The 21865-nt window shown below is 53.2% G+C and overlaps 1 protein-coding gene across 5 annotated transcripts; it reads right to left on the bottom strand.

Moving 5' to 3' along the window:
- Positions 1 to 259: 259 nt before the first annotated feature.
- Tyk2 (tyrosine kinase 2) lies at positions 260 to 21663 on the bottom strand. 5 transcript variants are annotated; one of them, XM_071602765.1, is made up of 27 exons: positions 21557 to 21663; positions 21141 to 21317; positions 20954 to 21047; positions 20535 to 20671; positions 19772 to 19987; positions 16379 to 16502; positions 16136 to 16283; positions 15669 to 15832; positions 12760 to 13126; positions 12099 to 12302; positions 11865 to 12022; positions 9061 to 9169; positions 8784 to 8973; positions 8601 to 8704; positions 8320 to 8496; positions 8143 to 8230; positions 6964 to 7091; positions 5830 to 5965; positions 5595 to 5749; positions 4886 to 5036; positions 4351 to 4448; positions 3916 to 4108; positions 3467 to 3585; positions 2869 to 3041; positions 2401 to 2518; positions 1313 to 1423; positions 260 to 1229 (listed from the first exon to the last, which is right to left on the bottom strand). In XM_071602765.1, exons 5-27 carry the CDS (start codon positions 19965 to 19967, stop codon positions 1095 to 1097), a joined length of 3546 nt encoding a protein of 1181 aa, XP_071458866.1. In that variant the 5' UTR covers positions 19968 to 19987; positions 20535 to 20671; positions 20954 to 21047; positions 21141 to 21317; positions 21557 to 21663; the 3' UTR covers positions 260 to 1094. The 5 variants fall into 5 exon arrangements, with proteins under 5 accessions (XP_071458866.1, XP_027811003.2, XP_027811004.2 ...); XM_027955202.2 differs by having other exon boundaries at positions 19772 to 19984; XM_027955203.2 differs by lacking the exon at positions 20954 to 21047 and having other exon boundaries at positions 19772 to 19984; positions 21112 to 21317.
- Between the last annotated feature and the right edge of the window lie 202 nt (positions 21664 to 21865).

The following is a 21865-nucleotide window of genomic DNA, read 5'->3' as shown; positions in this document are numbered from 1 at the left end:
CTCAGCAACTTAGCGAGGCCCTACACAACTCAGTGAGACCCTGTCTCTAAATAAAATACAAAAGGTGGGGGGGGCTCGGGGTGCGGCTCAATGGGTAAGTGCCCTGGGTTCAATCACTGGTACTGGGGGAAAAAAAGAAGAAGTTCTGTATGGAGATGGAGAAGGAAAATACTTAACTGCCTTTCTCAAATGTGTCTGACTTCATAATCCACCTCAAATCAGGCCTGTTAAGCAGAAACACTTTGACAAACACCAGAACAACAATAATATCAAATGTTTATTAAGCATCATCTGCATGTCTCCCTGCTAGGCAGTTTACACACACCATTTCGTCAGCTCTTTACACTTCCATCCTATGAGGTACTGAGCACCACCATCCCCACAGCTGAGATATGAAGCCCAAAGAGGTGAATACATTTCCTTCCTGTGGCCGCACAGGAAGGAAAGAGTGAAACTGGCTAGGTCACGTCTATGTGACAAGTGCCCCCCCCACCCAGTATTTTGTACATTTAACAAGTGGTTACTTAGTGCCTTCTGTGTACCAGGCACAGACTGAGCAGGTGGCTTAACTTTTTACTATTGGAGCTAGAGACATCCCAGGGCCCCCATCATGGTAAGCATGCGCCCTACCACTGAGCTCCACCCCAGCCGACCAGAATGGTTCAGACAGAAGCAGAAGTTTAAAAGCTGAATCCTGCTACCTCTTCAGTCTCACTCTAGCTGCATGTCCCCCAAAGTAGACCTTAGCAAACCCACTTTGCTGAAGATGGGCCCCAAAGGCCACAGCCTGCAGCAAGGAATTATGAGTTTCATTACCAGCCAGTGAAGATGGTGGGTTTCAAATTGGGAGTTGGGGGAAGGCAAAAGGATGGGATCCAAGGACATGATTAGCCCCTTGCCTATCCTGGGTCTTTCAGGGTCATGGTCAGGTTCATGGCCAAGGAAGTGAAGTCAGTTCATAGAGATGGAGTCTCCAGACAGGAGTAAGGCACAAGGGGTGTGTGAGGTCAGCTTCCTCCTCTTGGGGTGGGAGTAGGAGCCCTCTCCATGGGTACTGCCTGGGCACATCCCCCAGGCAGAGCTGCCCTTGTGCCTCAGCACACGCTGAACACTGAAGGAGCCTGGCCTTGGTATTTCTCATGGACCATCTTGAGGATGGGTATGAGGTTCTGGAAGGTAGGGCGGAAGGAGGACTCTGCCTCCCAGCAGTTCTTCATGAGATGATAGATCTAGGGAAGGAGAAATGGGCTGTGGCTGCTGCTGGTTCTGTGGCTTGAAGGCAGGAGCAGAGGAAAAGGCAGGAGGCTCTCACCTCACAGGGACATCTGTCAGGTCGTGGTAGCCTCTCCCCTCGTTCCAGCAACTCAGTGAGCCTCAGCACAGTTATCTGTCCCTGGGTGAGGCCTATAAGCTCCAGGAATTTCTACGGTAGAATCAAGACAAGCTCTTTCCCAGAAGCCGGGAAGACTAGCCAAAAACTTGGCACTAGACTGCTAGAGTTCGAATCCCACCTTGACACTTCTAGGTTGTGACTTTGGACTTGCCACTAAGCTTCTATGGGCCTCAGTTTGCTGATCCCTGAAAAGGGATGCTAACATCTTCCACTGGGGTTACTATAAAAGTTAGGTAATCTGATCTTCATGCTAAGCCTCCTTCAGGGGCTCACTGTTCTTAAGCCTTGCGACCTGTTGGTTCTACCTGTCATAAAGTTTTTATTATTTTTTGAGACTGGGTCTCACTGTATTGCCCAGGGTGGTCTCCAACTCTTGGACTCAAGTGATCCTCCTGCCTCAGCCTCTGGAGTAGCTGCGATATGGTCTGCCCAAAATGCCCAAATCAAAATTATTTATTTAACTTTATGAAGGCATTCTGCCTTTGCGGACAATCTAACAATTTCCTGATTCTGCCCCTCAATTCAGACCTGACCAACCTGAGACCCTCATCTACACAGTAATTGGCTACAGGCGTACATGCGTCAACCTAGGCCAATCAGAGGAAGTCCTGGGAATTATGCAGGAAAGAGGACCCTTGGTCGCCTGGGCTGAGGTGGGTACCTGGAGGGCTGGGGGCACAGTTGCCAGAGAGGAGGGAGAGCCAGCCTGCGATGCTACCATAGAGTACAGAACCAAGAAGATGTATGTGCCTCCTGATGACTCAGGCCCCATTCCCAGTGGCATTTGCAAATAGTGGGATAAACTGCTCTTATGTTGCTTGTGTCCATTTGAGCAGAGTTTCCATCACACTCACAGCCCCCTGCACTGCAAATGGCCCATTTTCCAGGTCAGGACTATAAGGCTCAGGTAGGTGAAGTACTTACTAGGGTGGGAGCTGGGCTGTGAATGCCTGCCTTTCTAACTCCCCTAGCCTACTCTAGGGTGAGGGTGTGGGGCTGGCACTTACGGAAGGGGGACTCTGGCTGGAGTCACAGTATGTCAATAGCTCATAGAGGGTGACCCCGAAGGACCAGACGTCAGACGCATAGTAGAACTTACACTCCTTCAGGCACTCTGGGGCATACCTGCAGAGAGGCAACACTCAGGTCTAGGGACTGGACTCAGGGCTTGGGAGTCAGACCAGGCTAGAACCCTCATGCGGGTGGGTACAACTGAAGGACCCCTTTGGCCTCAGTTGGGATCCCACTCTTAAGGGTTCAGCCTGAGAGGAGTGAAGATCTACTTGACCAAGCCAAGCTGACCTCACCCTCCAGGCAATGCTGAGCTCTAGCCCCACCTCCTTGCATCTCTAGGTCCCGCCCAACCTCACTGGGACTAGGTCTTGCCCTCTCAGACCCAGTCTCCTCGACCTTGCCTATTCCCAGTGACCCTTGCACCATCCTCCCACCCCCAGACTGTGTCTCCGCCTGGTCACCAGAACACAGGGCTGTCCCCATCCTCGCGCACGCGGTAGTACTCGTGGCCTTCAGGCACGGCTTTGGCTAGGCCAAAGTCCCCAATCTTGACCAGCCTGTCGTTGTCCAGCAGCACGTTGCGGGCAGCTAGATCTCTATGGATGTAGTGCTGCGCGTGCAGGTAGGCCATGCCCTGGGGGCGGAGTGGGGTGAGTCAGGATCAGTGGGGTGGAGATCAGCCCCCAACAGCAGGGCCTGAGGATAGGTGACCAGGATGGCTGGGGAACAGTCAGATTAGGCTTAGGGGGACCCAGCTGAAGACAGCAGGGTGGCAGGTGGGGGTCAAGCAAAGGAGGAGCCAGGAAGCTGGTGAGGGACAAGAGCAAAGCTGGGCCGAAGGAGTGTTCTGGGCGTGGCCAACTGAGCAGGTGGATTGGGGCGGAGCCAAGGGGGTGTGGCCTGGCGAACTGGACACAAAGAAGCTGGTGGATGGAAGTCAGTTCAAGGATAAGGGAACCCAGCCCAGTGCGCAGGAGCGGGCTAGCAGACAGGACAGAGTCGTTCAGGGCCGGCCAAATCAGCCGTAGGTTTGGGAAACGGGGTGGGGGGCCCTCCCACCTCACAGATCTGCTGAGCAAACAGCAGCAGCTGAGCCAGCCCAACATTGTGCCGGGGTAGGTAGTCTCGGAGGCTGCCCAGGGGCACGTACTCCATAACCAGCTGCACTGACTTCTCGCCTGTTGCAAAAAAGGATTCGTAGGGGAAGCAGAGGGACGGGCCAGGGGTCCCCTCCTAGGTGTGGAGGAAAGCCAGGACCCGCACACTCTGGGCCCAGTCCTCAAACAAGATGGACCCATTCTGATTCCTGTCCCAGCGCAAGGGAAGGACCAGTGCTCTCATCCCTCTTGGTCTCAGCAGGTGGCAACCCCCAGCTGGAAAGGAGGCTGCCTGGCTGCACCCCATCCTGAGGTTGCAAGATTCTAACTGAACAAACCAGAGGCTCTGCCCAAAAGGCCACAATACTAAGCCCAGCCCCGCACATCCAAGCCTCACCCAGTCCGGCCCACCTTGGTCCTCGCAGCAGCCCTTGTACTTGACGATGTGCTCATGGTAGAGCGTGCGCAGGATATCGATCTCCCTCCTCCAGCCAGAACGGAGTTGGGGCCCGCAGTCCGCCTTGAGGGCTTTCACGGCCACCATCTCGCCTGTGCCATCGTTGGTCGGGTCATAGCAGTACAGGCTGACCTTGCCAAAGTGACCCTGGCCGCAGTGCACAGAAGAGAAAACCCCACTCCTGTGTTTCTAAGTCACACCTCCTAGCAGATCTGTTCAGAAAGCCCCAGGCCCTACTTACTGTGTTGATGGGTCTCCTGGACCTACATCCGGGGACCTCTCTCAAAGCTGAGGGTGTTCCCATCCACAACACAAAACTATCCTTAGGCAGGACCTCCCTTAATTCCACAGGTGGGCCCCACCCCCAGCTCTCCAGGCTCTGCCCTCACCTCACCAAGATCCCGGATCTTTTTCAAGTATCGCTTGTGGAAAACCGTGGGGTCGGACACTGGTGAGTCTGGATTTACAGTGGAGACGTCCACTAGATCTGGAAGTCGTAACAGGTGAGGCTCAACCCCGGCCCTCTCCCCAGCAGCCGGGGGACACTGCTCCCCAGCATCCCCAGGAAGGAAACTTCCCCCTCAACAGCTGGAAGAGTCCACTTTCTGTACAAAGTGCACAGTTAGTCATAGAGAGCCTGCCTAGCGCGGGTGGTCACAGGTTCCATTCCCAGCCCGCAAAACAAAGAGAAACCAAAAGTAAACACCTGGATATAGTGAGATCGGGCAGAAAACACCAGAGAGAAAAGAAAAAAACTGCAAGGGTCCAATTCGTCCAAAGAAGTTGAACTTCTCCCCCAAGACTCTGACTTTTGACTCAGTGGCCCTGCCTCTGTACAGAGACCTTGAGGACACCATGTCTGCATCAGCAGGGACCCCAGCCCTCTCCTACCCACTGGGGTGCCAGCACCAAGGTGGGGCTCACCGTGGGGCTGCAGCTGAGTGAGGTCGCGCAGGATGGTGCGGAACGAAGGTCGCAGGGCCCGCTCATAGGTCAGGCACTGGCTGGTGATGGTAGCCAGTTCTGGGCAGGAGGGCTCTGGCAGGCGGTGCTGCTTCTGGTAGAACCGCTCTTTCTGTGTGTGTGGGGACCCATGGGATTCAGCGTGGCCCCAGTCCTGCCCCTCTCAAAAGAGGTGGAGCCCACTGGTGCCTGCTGTTGTCATTCCCATTTTGAAGAGCCGCGCCCAGCTGCCTCTGGGGAGCTGTTGCATCTCACCACCAGCACATCCTGCTGTGGCTGTCACCCACCTCTGCTCTTTGCCCCTCATCTCTCAGACTGCAGCTCCCTGAGGGTAGCACAGTCTCCAGGCCTTTGCCCAGGCCAGGCCCTCTGCCGCCGCTGCAGTGCCAGGTCTGGCTCATTGGCCTAATTCTGCACTTAGATCAAACCTCCCCTGGGAAGCCTTGCCTGACTCTTCAGATGCCCTTTGTCCCTGGTCAAGAGCCTTGAGCACCAGCTCTGGGAGGACAAGAAGGAACAGCATCCACTCCCTCAGCCTGCGCTTCCCCATCTCTGTCTGTCACTGCCTAAAGCTGAAGCCCGCTGCTTGCTGGGGACTACTGATTTCCACAAGGACTGTAAAAAGCTGGGATACAATTATCCCCTGGGCCCAGGGTTCCCCTGGTCATACCTCAGAGGGACCGCGGCCCTGCAGGGGGGCCTCCCCATCAAAGCAGATCTCCAGGAGGGTGGCACCAAAGCCCCACTTGTCAGCGGCAGTGCACAGACTGGTGGCCCCAGCAGGCAGGCACTCGGGCGCGGTCCAGGGGATGCGTTCCACCCTCTCTGCAGGCCATGCTCAAAGTCACCAAGTGCAGAGGAGTAGGGAAGCCTGTCCCTGTGGCCAGCCCTGCTTGGGTACTCACCCTCCCTGGAGAGGGCACCCAGGCCCACACCGGGATCACTCAGCTTGATGAAGGGGCTGGTGCCCTCTGCCAGCCCTAGCCGTGCCAGCAGGATGTTCCGGCCACACACGTTACCATGAACCAGGTTCTTGTCCTCCTGGGGTGACAGACAAGGAGAGGGGGATGGCCACCTGGCAGGGGCACAGACTTGATCCACAACCCCCATCCCATGAGGCCCTCATGGGGACAGCCATGTGAAAAGGATGTCCTGGTCATTACTGGGATGCCAAGACAATACACTGTTATCGGGACCAGGCAGCATGGGGCCAGGCAGCACGGGGCTGAATGGGTCCTTCTTGTTCTCCCAAACTTGGTGGCTAAGGCTTGTGGCCAGGGATGAAAGGCCAGAGGCCCCTGCAGTTTCCTTAAATGCATGTCAGGTGTACTCCTGCCCCAGTGCCCTTTGCTGTTCCCAGTCTAATGTCCTCTTGGCTCCCTCTCTCACTCCCAGGTGGCCTTAGTAAGGCCTTCCAACCTACCTACCTAAAGTTCCACCTTTCTCAGTGAGACTCTGTCTCAAAATAAATAAATAAGAAAGGGCTGGGGATGTGGCTCAGTGGTTAAGTGCCCCTAGGTTCAGTCTCCAGGACCTAAATAAGTAAAATAAGTGAGTAAATAAATACAGCCTTCGGGAGGGTGTAGGTGGTTCCAGGCAAACACTATTCCATTTTATAGAAGGGACTTGAACATCTGTGTAGTTGGTATTCTTGGGGGTCCTGGAACCAATCCCCCAGAGATACTCTTCCAGTGAAAATGCCTTGAGGGTAGGGGTTTGCCGGTTCTGTTCTGTTATCTGCAGGTCTAGGTCTGGGCCTGGCATGCAGAGGGTGCCCACTGAACAAGAAGGTGAAGGTGGAACTCTGGAAAGTGGGGTGATCATACAGGAAGGGTTGGGCAATGAAAGGCCAGAGACAGAAGACAGCATCTAAGGACAGTACCCAGGGGACCTGGGACACAGTGAGCACAGGACAGATGGACTCATGGACAGATCTCCCAGGTGTGGCATGTTGTCCAAGTGATGTATCTCGGCCACCCACCCGAAGCCCAGCCATCCAGCCTCCCTCACTGACACAGGTGCCAGCCCAGCCCACATACCAGGTAGCTGAGGGCGCTGGCCAGCTGCTGAGCCACTGCCACCTTCCAGGTCATGGGTACATGGCCCTTCTCTCGCCGCAGCCACACGTCTAGGGGCCCGTTTTCTACGTACTCCGTCACCATGATGTCTGAAAAGACCTAGCTGCTGCAGAGGCCGTCCCACCTTCTGTGGGCCTCCCACCTCCATGGGGCCAGGGGCCAACTTGGGGGCTGGGCCTGTGGCTGGGGATGTTGTGGGGACAGAAGGTTAGGTCAGGTTTGGGAGTGAGTCTGGGGAGAGAAGAAATGCAAGATGGATGTGGGGTAATGTGGCGCATTCCTGTAATCCCAGGGGCTCGAGGGGCTGAGGCAAGAGGATCACAAGTTCAAAGTCAGCCTTAGCAAAAACGAGGTGCTAAGAAACTCAGTGAGACCCTGTCTTTAAATAAAATACAGAATAGGGCTGGGGATGTGGATGTGGCTCAGTGGTCGAGTGCCCCTGAGTTCAATCCCCAGTATCCGCCCTTCCAAAAAAGATGGAGCATGGGGTGAGGCAGAGGGTGTGGAGCATGGAGAAAAGTGGAGGAGGAGGTTAGGGCAGGACCAAGGTCAGGATAGAAGAGCAATGGAGGCGGGCAAGGCGGGAGTAAGGCCAGTGCTGGGGACAGCAAGAGAGACAGACATACACTTGGGGTTATGGTCCTGGTGGGGCTGGGGTCATCCTGTATAAGTAGGGACATGCAGAGGAGGGACAGAGGTGGCCTTAGGTTCTAGACAAGGCTGGATATTCAGAGGTTGAGGTCTGGGAGGACCAAGGGACACAACAGGGCTGGAGTCTGCTGGGGGCCAGAGTAATGCTGGGTCAGAGGCGACCAGGCTGGGCTGTGGAGGGGGCCGGGATGAGATGGAGACTGGGATGGGGTCAGCAGTCAGGGTTGAGGCTGAGGGCTGGGCCACAGCCGTGGGAGGGGTATAGGTGAGGCCAAGGTGTAATCTGGGGTTGGATGCAAGTTGAGGTTGGCACGTGGTCAGGAGTGGGGCACAGTTTGATGGTCAGGATACAGCCTGGGGGGTGGTGGGGACAGAGGAGAGCAGAGAAGAGGTCTATGCTGGGATTGTAGTCAGGGGTCAGGAACAGCTGAGGTCGTGGGTACCAGTGGGGGCTCCAATGTACCACAGGGTATAATGGGGTCCACTCACTCTCGGAGCCGCGCACACAGACACCATGCACGAAGGCCAGATGTGCGTGGGAGACCTGGCTCATGAGGCTGGCTGTCTCGTAGAAGGCCTGTGGGAACCAGGCAGGTGGGGGGCTGTGAACCTCACCCGGCACGCTGTCCCCACTGCACAACACGCCAGGCCACCCTGCACACTCACCAGGGCGATGTCATGGTGACTGGGGTCTAGTACTTTAAGCACCACTCGCAGCTGCTGCCCACAGCCCCCTCCAGGTTTGGGGGAGTCCCCGCCATCTGCTTTGCCCTCCTCAGGGCCCCCAACTCTCAGGAGGCCCTCATATACATTGGTCCTTGTGCCCTGGCCCAAGTGGGATAGCTGCAGGAAGTAGCATAGAATACGGCTGTGATGCCAGCTGCCTGCTGACCTCCCAGGGCCCCAGCTACCACATCCCCAGGGACCCTGTCCCTACCACACCCCACCTGGGTGATCTCATCCTGGTGGATGCGGTGGAAGCTCAGCTGGCTGAGGTTAAGTGGCCTGGAGCTGGCCCGAGTCCCGCGCATGATGATGAGATTGGAGATTTCTGGGGGCAGATGCAAAGTGGCTGACACGGACTGGCATGGGGGAGAGAAGCTCTGCCCACCCCATGGCTCACCCTGTACCTCCGGGCTGGGGCAGGCAGCAGCGACGCAGAGAGAAGCAGTCGTCCCCGGCCCGCAAGGAGCAGCCCTGCAGGGCTCCCCGCAGCTCCTGCACACTGGCAAAGGAGCGGCCCCAGCCCTCCAGCGCGAAGGCCCCATCCTGCTGCTCGATGGGGAACTTCCGGATGCGCAAGCTCTGCACTCCAGGTGCCTGGGGTGGGTGGAAAGAGCACTGAGCAGACGTCCAGGTAGGGCTCAGGCCCCACCCCAGCCCAGGACCCCCGAGCCCCAGGCCCACCGGGTCAGGCTGGGCCACCGTGAGGATAAGGCGGTGCAGGTGGACGGTGCTCCAGTGGATAAGGTAGAGGCCCTCCTCTGGCTGGAGCTTGGCTTGCACAAAGGGCTCCCTAGGGGGGGTCAGAGGGGTGCCATTAGGCCACCTGGGGCCACTGATAGACCTACACCTGGCAAAGACAACATGAGACCTGCCCAGAGGAACACACACCAGCTAGGATAAAAGTCACACACACACACACACACACACACACACGGCCGCTCACACGAGACACAAGCATGAGAGCAGAGAACAGGCACACACACAGGTACATAATGCTGGAGGCAGCCACTAACAAGATGGTTTACAGGCTGAGACAGGAAACAGCCATCAAATGGGGGATAGGTGCACACCACCCATAGCCACATGCAGGGGGACACACGGACAGTCTAGCACACAGCGACCACCGATACATCTGGTTACATAGTGTGACAGGGCAACAAAGGGGCTGCTTTGGTTTGAATAGGGTTTGTCCCCTCCGAAAACCATGTTGGAGTCTAATCCCCTTGACACATTAGCTTTTTGTCACTCTGACCAAATACTTGAGAAAATCAATTTAAAGGAGGAAAGGTTGATTCTGGCTACTGATTCCATAGTTAGTGGACTCCATTGCTTCTAGGCCTGTGGTGAGGCGGACGCATCATGGAGGAAGGGCTTGATGCAGGAAAGCTGCTCACTTCACAGTGGCCAGGGGAGGGGGAAGTTGGGACAAGATATACCCTTGCAGGGCATGCCCCCAGGGATCAACTCCTCCACCCATGCCCCCCTGCTACAGTTCCCACCACCTCCCGAAAGTCCAATGTTGAACCTGTGAGCGGGTGAGAGCCTTCATGATCCAAACCCTACTCTGAACACTGCTGCACTGGGGACCAAGCCTTCAGCGCAGGAGCCCCTGAGGAACATTCCAGAGACAATTGTAACAGTAGGGCCTCAGGGACAGAGATTAGGAATGGATGAGCTCATGAGGGTATGCCATCATCTGGATCTTCTGTGTCCCCCCCAAAGGCTTGGTCCCCAGTTTGGTACTGTTGGGGAGGAGGTAGAAACTTAAGAGGTAGAGGCTCATGGGCTCCAGACTGTTGAAGCATGCCCTCAAAGGGGATTCTGAGACCCCATTCTCTTCTTCCTCCTCCTCATGCTCTCTGGCTTCCTGGCCGAGATGAGCAGTACTGCTCCCATGTACTCCACCATGATGCGCTGCCTCTCCACAGGCCCAAAGCAACATGGCCAACTGACCATAGACAAAACCTCCAGAACTGGGAGTCAAATCTTTTTTCTTATAAGTTGATTGTCTCAGGTCTTTTATTATAAATATTAGAAAGCTGACTAATATAGGGTAGGGCCCTCATATTGAATCTTGGTGGCTTTTTAAGAGGAAGAAAACTTGGGCGTGGTGGTGCCTCTCTGTACCCTCAGCTATTTGGGAGGCTAAAGCAAGAAGATTACAAGTTTGAGGGTAGCCTTACCAACTGAGTAAGACCCTGTCTCAAAATAAAAAAGGGCTGAAGTATAGCTCAGTGCTGGAGCATGTGCCTAATGTGTGGGTCCCTGGGTTCAAACCCCAGTGTTGGAAGGAGAAAAGAAAAAGAAGAGAGGGGGAGATCAGAAGAGACACTCTTGTGCTGCCTGTCTGTGGCCAGGTGATGCTCTGGGCTGTCCTAGGGCTGCCAGCAAGGAGGCCACCACCGGATATGGGCCCTCAAACCTTGGACCACACTCTGAGCCACAATAAGTCTCTTTTCTTTAAAAGAACTCATGTTTTTTACAGAAACAAAAAATGGACTAATCCGGGGCCTTGACATCACAGACATTAAAGACTAGAACAAATGGACACTACAAGGTGTCAGCCATGTAGGGCAAGAAGCCACACACAAAGTGGCTGACATAATTACCAGGTCCAGAGACACCCATACTGTGGCAGCACACACCTGTGATGACAGTCACAGGAAGCAAAATGGCCACTTACACTTCCCCTGGTAGAGGGACAAGCCTCTGAGAGGTCAGACCCTTTTCAGACACCCCCAGGTGCTAAGCCCCAGCATCACAGGTAGTACAAGGGACAGCGAGACACAGGGCCAATGACTAGAGAAGCCACAGTCACAAACCTCACAGCATGCAGAGAACCACACACACATCTCCACATCCGTCCTACGTGGGGACGGATAATTCATACTCTCAGCACCAGGTCACCAACAGAACCTTTAGACAGGGACACACATATCCCAGCAGAGATACACCTCACAGGTGGACACCCCCACACAGGTGGACACCCCCAACATGCCCCTGAATGACCCGGGTTGGTGCAACACACTGTCCCATGAAAACCACCCATTCTGTGCAATGCCAATGTCAACATGTGACGCTAATCCCAAATGCTATCACCAGAGCAATGACAGCTACACAATAAACATCCAGTCCTACAGGGTAACAGTCCCAAATGCACCTCTATCATCCCAGGTACCCTCGCTGCATGTAGCCCCTCACTGGACACAGGTGAACACAAATAGTGCCTGAACTCACACGCAGGTCTGGATGCACACATAAGTGTGCCTGCCGTCCCACGCACACAGACACAAACACACGTGTTCGCTGAGATGCGCACACCTGTGCCACACAGCCAACACATGTGCACGAACACGTGCACACTCTAGAGGACCGCAGGGGGTGCTCTTTCACACGGCGGGCACTTGCACACCATGCAGTTCCTGCAGAGCGGCTTTGGAGGGAGGGCACCCATCCTGGCCACCTTCCTCGCCCTGGCCACTCACAGCAGGGGCCCATGGATACCCTCCTGGATGCTCATCACTAGCCGCGGGGGAGCCACCTCCTGGCACAGGTAATGGCTGGAGTCTGCTGTTAGGCGGAAGTAGCCGTCCACCAGCGCCACGAAGGACAGGGCCGCGGCCCGGGAAGGCAGTCTCAGCTCCTGCAGGCCAGGGGCATGTCAGGCAGGTGACACAGGCCAGAGCTGCCCCCCGCCCGATTGCCGCCCCAGGCCCCACCAGGCACTTGTTGTCTTGCTGGTAGATGGTGACACGGCACCCTTTTAGCACCAGGTGCGTGATGTCCTGGAAGTCACAGAAGTAGGTCCAGGGTGGCTCCCTCGGCCTGTCTGCTGTCTGGCCACCCGCCTCACGGGCCTTGGCTTTCTTCCCAGACAGGTGGGTTTGGGAATTCCTGCTGCTGTCGTTGACGTCACTAGAACCCTGCAAATCCAACAAGTGGGGCACAAGACAAAGCGGGACACAGCCCACTTATCCCCTGCACCATCCCCAGGGGTCAGGAGATGGAGGGCCAGTCACCTGTTCTGGAATCTCCCTTAGGAGTCCCTCTGCCACAGGCAGGATGGAGACCCATCCCCAAGAGACACATAGGATGAAGCCAGACCTCAAGGAGGACAGAGAGGAGAATCCTTCCCCATCCCCAACTGCCAGACAATGAAGGGTTCCCCAGGGGTGTAGGCCCCAGAAATCAGGTCTCCAGGGGACAGACAGACAGAGGATGCTCACCAAGAGATAGACCCCAGGGGACAAGGGACACAGCCTGGAGGTAGGTGGGGAAAGGGCTCACCACTGCTAACTCAGCAGCCCACCAGCAGAGGTGAGCAAAGACCACCCACCAGGCCTGCCTGAACCCACAGAGGGCAGGAGGTGTCCTGCTCACCTCCACCTGTACTGGCCGCCACTGGATGCCACCAGTGCCTGTCACCAGTACCTCGTGGGTGGGGGATCCCACGGCAGGCTCCAAGCTGTGGTCCGCGGAGGCCCGCCTGCTATCCTGGATGTAGCAGGGCTCTCCCTCGGCCTGAGACAGTAGCTCCAGATGACACACAGGTATGCGTTCAGTGCCAAAGCGGGGGGCCAGATGCTCCAGGGTGGCTATGTATTTGACCATGACGATCTGCTGAGAGAGGTGGCCTGGCTGGAAGGCATGCAGGAACTTGCGGAAGACATTGCGCAGGCGTAGCCGTGTAAGGGCGTTGTGCTGCTGAATCTGCTGCCGGAAGGAGTGTGGGATGCAGTCCTTGAAGCTGTGGGGTTGACATGGAGGGGCTGGTCAGGGACCTGGTTGGCAGGCTTGGCTGAATGACATAGGACAAGTGGCTTAACCCCTCTCTCAGTGGTTAACCAGCTGCCTCGGTGAGAGAATATGCACACTGACAAGAAAGTGGATAGAGAGACCTGACACAGGACTAACCCAGGGAAGTTGGGTGCTGTGGGGGTCCAGGGCCCAGACCTCCCAAAGACACACTGGAGCTGAAATCCCAGGTCTCAGGCAACTTCTGAAAGCTTGAAAGGGCTCCGTTTCCTTTAGAGCATCATCTTTGAAATGGGACCAAATGGTGCTCACCTCCAAGGCGGATGAGAGCACTCAGCAAACTGCTGCCTGCAATGCTTGGACTATGGACCAGCACACAGTAAGGACAGAGTGTGGCTGTTGCCATCACAGGAGAACTCGCTATTATTTGAATCATTCATTTTATAACCATCAATAAACAACCCAGCTCTGGGAGGTCTCTCTGCTGCTCACAGAGTCCTAACTCCTCACTCTCCCAAACCACCCCCTTCTGCCTGTTGCCTGCCTGCAACCGACCACCAGTATGGCCAGATCACAGGTTTCCGTGCCTTGGTCTCTATCTCCTGAGATAGTCTCTCCCTCCCCCACTTCCAAGCTTCCCAGGGCTCACCAGTACTCTGAAAAGGGCGTGGCCAACCTCCACACTCACTCAGGCAATCACCTGCATCCAGTTTGCCTACAAAGGAGCCGAGCCGCCTTCTGCCTCTGAGCCTTTGTACATGCTGTTCCCTGTGCCTAGAACATACTGCCAACTCAACTGGATAAAGCAACTCAACTCTGGGGCTCAGCAGAGACGTTCCCTAACTAGGAAACACTCCCTGATGTCCAGGTTGGATGTGTTCCCTCCTCCTGTACATTGCTGTCACATTTCTAGTCCTTCAGAGTGACACCATGACAGGGACTAAAAAAATATGTGCTTCAAGAACAGCTGGGGGCTGGGGATGTAGCTCAGTGGTATAGCATGTACCTAGCATGTGTAAGGCCCTGGGTTCAACCCCCAGCACTGGGAAGCGAAAAAATTCCAAAACAAGCTGATCTGAAAGACACAACTGTTGTGCTGCCTCCTCCAGACAGTGTGTCCTGATGATCTGAGCCCTTACTGCAAGGCAGGGATCCCCCAAGGCTCTGTCAGTAGAGCTGGCTTCCAGCTCCCCAGAATCCAACCTCCTTCCTTCCCTTGAATTTTTACTATTATTATTATTATTATTATTATTTGTACTAGTGATTGAACCCAGGGTGCTTAACCACTGAGCCACATCCCCAGCCTCCCCCTCTTTTTTTTATTTTGAGACAGAGTCTTGCTAATTTGCTGAGAATTTTGAACTTGAAATCCTCTGCCTTAACCTCTCCAGTCACTGGGATTATAGGTGTGCACCTCCATGCCCTGCCTTCCCTTGAATTTTAATGAGTTCTTAAAGCCAAGAGTTTTAAGGATCTGCCAAGTCCCCACCTCCCTGCTCGAACCTCCTCCCATAACCCCTGGCTCCTGCTGTTCCAGCCACACCTCCTCCAACACATCAGGCAGGAAACAGCCTCAGAGCCTTGGCACAGGCAGTTCCTCTGTATAGAATGGTTTCCTCCTAGACATGTGTATAGCTCCCTTCTTCACCTCCTTGACTACAAAATTTCACAATGAAGAATCCCCTAACTTAACCAATTTAACAATATAAACTAAGTCCTCTGAGCTACTTTGGAAGCTGAGTAGAGGATAGCTTGAGCCTAGGAGTGCAGGGCCAGCCTGGGCCACATAGTGACACCCTGTTTCAGAAAATAAACAAAGGGCTGGGGATATAGCTCAGTGGTAGAGCACTTGCCTAGCACCTAGCACCACAAAAAAAAAAAAAAAAATTAACTAAATAAATGAATACAGAAATAAAATGATAAACCTCTCACCCCTGATATTTCATGTTCCACTTTCCTACTTATTTTATTTTTATTTTTTGTAGTATTTTGTAGCATTGGAGATTAAACCCAGGACCTTACACATGCTAGGCAGTGTCCAACCCCTGGGCTACACTCAATCCTGATTTATTTAATTTCTAGTACTAGAGTTGGGACCCAAAGTCACTTTACCACTGAGTTACATTCTCCAGCCATTTTTATTTTTTATTTTGAGATAGGATTTTACCAAGTTACCCAGGCTGGCCTTGAATTGGCCATCCTCTTGCCTCAATCTCTCAAATCGCTGGGATCACAGGCGTGGACACCACATTGGGTTCCTGCTTAATTTCCCCCATTTCATTGATCGCCATCTAAAACACTGTACATTTCCCTTTTGTATCTTGTTCATTGCCTGCCTGCTTCATGAGATGTGAGCTCCCAGAAGATGAGTGATTTTTGTCTGACGTGTTTGGAATTGTGTCCACAACACCTAGAGCTAGTGCTAGCACAGGGCGTGCTCAGTAAGCATTTGCTGAATGAAGGAAGACATGGCAATATTCACGGCCCACCCAGCCCCCAATGCTACTCAGTAGCCCCACTCCCTTCCCAGACACCTGATCTCCTTGGCCACCTCTTCCAGGGGGACGCCACGTTGGAGAGCGAGGTGGCAGAGGTGCAGAAAGGCCATGCCCAGGCTCTCATTCTTAAAGTGGTGGATCTCCTCCTCACTTGACAGCTCCCACAGGGATACCACATCATTCACAAACTCATGCTTGCCCTGGGAGTAGGAATCAGGCAGAAAGGGAAGTATGAGAATGATTTCATTCCCTAGTGAGAGAAACCTAGTTCCTTGCTTCTGGGCATCCTGGGGAAGGAGAGACCACCATTTGCTAGAAAGGCTAAATACACAGCACATACACCTGCTCTTCCCAGTCTATCCCAGCACTTATTCTCATTCAGCCCAAACTCGGATGGCCTGAGTCGAAATGTATTAGTTGTATCAAGTTGGAAAGGGAAGTGGGAGTTCCTTGACTCTCCCAAACGTGACACAAATGGTTCTGTCCTCCAGCCCTGCTCACACCTGTTCAAAGAGGTACTCAAATGAGGCTGGGTCTAAGAGTTGCACCCCCTGCTCTGTCGGTTCTGAGGAAGTCTCAGCCCCTGGGAGTCCACAGCGGTATACAGCTGGCTCCTGAGGATTCATGCCATGCCAGTTTCGGAAATAAAACCTGCAGGGACGGGAGGGACACAGTTGCACCTTAGCAGAGGCACTGAGCAGCTCCAGAACAAAAGGGGAAAAGGTTTTCAAGGGGCCTCCACCTACCTCATACGGAAATACAGTGTCAGACTTGTATCTCTGGAGACCTCTAGGATGTGGTTTGGGGGCAGCCAGACTTGGGCCTGGGCATCAAAGAGGGCAAAGAGATTGAAGCAGGGTGGAGTGATGCCTGGAACAGGGGAGTAAGGAGGTCAGGAGCCATGTTATTTGCTGCCATCAGCCCTGAGGACCTTCAGGCCTGCTATCTCCTTTCACATGCCTTCCCCGGGTCTCCTTCCCGGCCTCCAGCTGGCCTTATGTTATACATGTGGAGAGGACCAGGCAATTTGTTGACCCTGTTTCACAGGGGAACTATATTCCCTTAGTCTCTTTTGCAGGTAGGATGAGACTATGGACTGGGTGCTGACAAGTGGGATGTAAACTGAAGGTATAGGTACCCTACTGAGTCTGGAAATAAACTCTCTTGCCATCTTCCTATCCCCTAAGAGGGCTGAAAGTTCCTTATACAGAGTGGCGAAGCTCTGAAGAGGAGTTGAGCCATTTGACCTGCATCTGATTTTAGAAAAACTTGATTACCTTAAGCCAAGAAGATTTGGGGGTTGCTTTCTACAGTGGCAAAACATATCCCAGACTAACACAATTCTAGAAGTAGCTAGCAATGTGCTGGTAATTCCAGCCCAAAAGATATATCCAACCACCTTCTGCTGTCTTCCTCGGACATCAAAGGCCTCCTCAGATGTGCCTTATTCCAAATAGACCTCATCTATAGTCCCCAAACCCGCACCTCCTCTGCCTAGTTCTTCAAGCCAGAACTTGAAGAACTTCTTGAACACCTTCCATATCAAAGTAGTCACCAAGTCCTGCTCTTTCTACATTCTTTATCTTTTTGAGATCCATCTACTTCTGCTGCGTTTTGGATCTTAAATGTTCCTCAGCTGGGGTTGTGGCTCAGCGGTAGAGTGCTCGCCTAGCACGTGCAAGGCCCTGGATTCAAGCCTCAGCACCACATAAAAATAAATAAATAAAATAAAGGTATTTTTAAAAATAACAAAATAAAAAATAAAATGAAATGTTCCTCAAAGCCTTAGCCAAAGGGTAGCACTACTGGGAGATGGCAGAGTCTTTAAAAGGTGGGATCTAATGATTGGTCTTTAGGTCATGGAGACTGTATTTTGAGGAGGACCATGGGATCCTTGAGCCTTTCTCTTTGCTTCTTGGTTGTAAGGTAAGGGGTTCTGTTCCACTACATGCTCCTGCCATGATATGCTGCCTTGCCACAGGCCCAAAGCAATAGGACCAACCAATCATGGTCTGGGATGCCTGAAACTTGGAACCAAAATAAACCTATTCAAAATCGATTATCTCAGGCAACCTCTTTCAAATCCAAAGCCCAGGCCTTGCATGGCTTAGAAGTTAGGTTTACAGTGAGGTTGTTGTTTTGTTTGTTTGTTTTTGTTTTTAAATTTCTTTTGTAGTTGTAGATGGACACAATGCCTTTTATTTTATTTATTTTTATGTGGTGCTGAGAATCCAACCCAGTGCCTCACGCATGCTAGGCAAGCGCTCTGCTGCTGAGCTACAGCCTCAGTCCGTTTTGGTTTTTTTTTCCAATTCTTTTTTCTTTAGTGCTTTGCTTTCTAGCATAAACTTTCCATGGCTCTCCAGTTTGCACTAAGAAAGACCAACACTTATGCAATGAGTAACCATGACCTGGTTTTTGCTTATGTTCTGGTTTCAATTCTTACTTCTCTTTCCAGATTCTGAAAATTGATGTCTAGTCTCTTGCTTCCTCAAACAGATCAAGCCCTTTGGGCTTCTATGCATGTTGTTCCCTTTGCTGGGCAGGAGTCCCATCACCCACGCTGTAGTTTGGAGGGTCTAGCAGGGGAGCACACCCAGCTCCTTACATACACTTGATGGAAGAGCAGTCCTCCTCTGAAGGGGTAACGTCCTCTTCCGCCTAGCTGCCACTTCAAGGGGGCACACATGGAGTAGTGAGCGAGGAAGGGGACACCTGCCTAGCTAGCCATGTCAGTCAAATCAACCCTGGAGTTCAATGAGGTGACAGATGTCACAGCCAGAACACCCTTACATCCCATGCTATGGTCTGAAGGTGTCCCTCTAAAATTCATAAGTTGGAGCTAGTGCGGTAGCACATGCCTATAATCCCAATGACTTGAGAGGTTGAAATAGGAGGATGGCAAGTTCAAAGCCAGTCTCAGCAACTTAGCGAGACCCTGTCTCAAAATAAAATATAAAGGGGGCTGGGGATGTGGCTCAGTGGATAAGTACCCTGGTTCAATCCCCAGTATAATAAATAAATAGATAAATAACCCAGTTAAGTGCCCCTAGGTTCAATACCTAGTCCAAATAAATAAATAAATAAATAAGGAAAGAAAGTTCCTGTGTTGGAGCTTAATCTCCAGAGTCATTTATTAATGGCATTTAGAGGTGGGACCTTTGGGATGTAATTAGAATTAGGTGAGGTCATGACAGGAGGGTCCTTGTGATGGCATTAGTGGCTTTATAAGAGAAAGAAAGGCCTGAGCTGACCTGCTCACTTGTTCTCACCCCTGCCACACTATGATGCCCAAGAGGCCTTCCCAGGTGCCAGCACCAAGCTCTTGGACTTCCCAGCCTCCGGAACCATGATTCAAATCAACATCCACTGGGTACTCTCCACATCATTCCATGGCTCTGATCCCTGCTTCCCTCAGGAGAAAGTGTCACCTTGAAACTTCTTCCCATGACATATAAGGCCTGTGAGGTACGGCCTGTGGATGGATCCCTTCTGGAGATCACCCCTGCCCAGGTCTCGGGTTCCTGCTATTCATCTGCCCCAGCAGCTGACAGAGGGCACCTGGGAGCCCAAGCCTAGTCACAGCTCTCCTCTGTGCAGAATCCTCCATGGCTCCCACCACACTGCAAGTCAAATTCAGAATTCTTCCCATGGTCCACAAGAGGCTCCACCACTGACTTGTCGCCTCCTTTCTCTTACCTCCCAGCTCCCCTTCATTTACTCTACTCCAGCCACACTGGTCTCCTGGCTGTTCCAGGCAAGCTCTCACCTGAGGGCCTTTGTACTTGCCGTTCTCTCTGCCTGGAACCATCTTCCTCTAGACATTCCCATGGCTCCCTCCCTCATCTCCTTAAGTTTTTGTTAAGCATCCTCTCAGAGCAACTTTCTCACCACCAGTCACTTTTCTGCTTAATTTTTCTCATCATCTCTGCCCTCTGATACAGTCTTCTTTGTCTTTTTAAAAAATTATTTCCTGCCATCTTCCCTCCTAGAATATCAGCTACACAAGCGCTTTGATTTTGTGATAGCATACAGTTGGTGCTCACTCAGTATTTGCTGAATGAAGCTGCAGATGGATGGATGGGCTTGGCTTTTCTCATCCCCCAACACTGGCCATCACGTCAGTGCCCTGGACTTACCAATTTTGTGTGCGATGTGGATGCAGACTTCCTCAGCCGTCAGCGAGGACTTGCTAAAGGTGACCCAGGGCTCTCCACCACTAGGGCCAGCCCAGTGCAGAAGTACCTTCAGACCTCCCATGTCAGCCATGGGCTGAGCTCTGTCCCTATGAGGCTTGCTGCCCTTTGCAGCAGCCCCTTTCTGACAGAGAGGCATGCTCCTCAAAGCTGACTCTGCTGGGAGAAGACAACACATTAGCTCCCAGGCCTCTCTCTGCAGGCCCCCTTAGCACCTCTACCTGCACCTACCCAGGCTGAAGCCCAAGGGGGAAGATTCTGGCTCCCTGGCTGTGAAACCTTAGGCACCCAATTCCCCTCCCTGAACCTTAGTTTCCACATTTTTTTGACAGGGTGGTATGCCTCTTCACCTACTACATCTGACACTAGTAACACTACCTCTCCTTTTTTTAATGGTTTCTTGTTATGTTGCCCAGGCTAGTCTTAAAACTCCTGGGCTCAAGCAACCTCCTGCCTCAACCCCCAAGTAGTTGGGGCTATGAGTGTGTGCCACCACGCCTGGTTTGAACTTTCCCTTATTTTGACAAATTTGCACCAATATAAAAATCCACCCTGAGCTGGGGATGTAGCTTAGTGGTAGACAACTTGCTTACAATGTGCAAGGCCCTGAGATCAATCCCCAGCACTGAAAACACACACACACACACACACAAAAAAAACCAACTTCCCTGAGATAACCAGGCAGGCAGACTGTGATAAAACAAACCTGGGTGTGCATCCTAGGACTTCTTATGACAACTCAGACAATTCTCTTAGCCACTGCAGGCCTCAGTTTCCCCATCTGGAAAGTGGAGGTGCTGAGAATGTTGACTGGAAAGATGACTGTGAGGCTTCAATGCGGTCCTGCACATTCAGCACAAACATGGACATTGGCATGAAAAAATGAATGAGCATCACCCAAATGAGAATAAAAGTATTATTGGGGCTGAGGGTGCAGAGTTGTAGAGGGCTTGCTTAGCATGCCCCAGACCCTCTAGGTTCCATCCCCAGTACCACAAAATAATAAATAAATCCATTACAATTGGTTTCGCCATCCCAGTAATTCCCATTCCCTGCATCTATCCCAGCAAGAGAGCCCAGTCCCTGCTGACTCCCCCGGGCATGGGGGCAGAGAAAGACACACACTTGTGACCAGCTTGGTACCCCCGATTCCTGGTCCGGGTCTCCAGTTTCACCAGACTATCAGCGACTCTGGAGATGTTACTGATATAAGACAGCGCTGGAAAGAGAAGAATGTTCTAACCGCCAGATTCCTGGGCTCCCCTCCGAGCCAGCTTCCTCACCCGGAAAATGGGCATGTACCAACGTCTACCTCAAACAGATGTTGGGAAGAGTCAACGAAAGGAGGCAGGAAAAGTGCTTGGCACAGAGCCTGGCACACAGCAAACGCTTAATGAACGTTCGCGTTACCGTCTGGGATGACATCTTGAGAAAGAGACTTTTGAGGTGGCCACTTCCTCCTTCCTGTCTCCACTGGACCCAGGACCAGCTTTGAAGATAGAATCGGAGTGAGGTGTGTACCCATGAAGCAGCACCTCCGGACCCTCTACCACCTCCAAACCTCCCCTGTCAGGGGAGTATCTGCGCTGTGCACCCGCTGGATATCTGGCCAGCCCGGAGGGAGTGGGGGCTCCCTCCCGCCCACATTCTGATAAGTGCATCCAGTCCTCAAGCCTTCTTCCAGATGACTTCCCGGGCGCGCCGCTTCGGTGTCCCGTCCAGACTCACCCTTTCCCGGGACTCAGTCTCGAACCCTAGACCCCGCTCCGCCACTGCGGGAAACCCCCGCAAGTTGGCGGCCCGGACTCCACCTCCCTTTGGCACCCTGAAACACGCATGCCCGTGGGCCGTAGCTCCGCCCTGCCGGAAGATGCCGCTCCGATTGGTCCTTGGCCTAACTTCGTGGGCCAGCGATTGGTTAGGTGAGCGCCCGGATGCACCACAGCGTCTGCGATTGGCTGACATGGGCGTGGGCGTGGGCGTGGACACGCGGAAGAGAGTGGCCTACAGTGGCGGGCGGAGGAGCGGAGTTTGTAC

The sequence above is a fragment of the Marmota flaviventris genome, chromosome 1 (genome assembly GCF_047511675.1).
Source record: "Marmota flaviventris isolate mMarFla1 chromosome 1, mMarFla1.hap1, whole genome shotgun sequence".
NCBI lineage: Eukaryota > Metazoa > Chordata > Mammalia > Rodentia > Sciuridae > Marmota > Marmota flaviventris.
This window is presented reverse-complemented; position numbering and strand designations above follow the sequence as displayed.

Excerpts from the sequence above, each read along its gene's own strand:
- Tyk2 (XM_027955203.2), bottom strand. The coding sequence starts at position 19,967 with ATGCCTCTCTGTCAGAAAGGGGCTGCTGCAAAGGGCAGCAAGCCTCAT. Across the intron at positions 16,284-16,378 it reads ACACTGTATTTCCGTATGAG|GTTTTATTTCCGAAACTGGC; the intron begins GTAGGTGGAGGC and ends CCGTCCCTGCAG. Across the intron at positions 3,586-3,915 it reads GGGCTGCTGCGAGGACCAAG|GCGAGAAGTCAGTGCAGCTG; the intron begins GTGGGCCGGACT and ends TTTTTGCAACAG.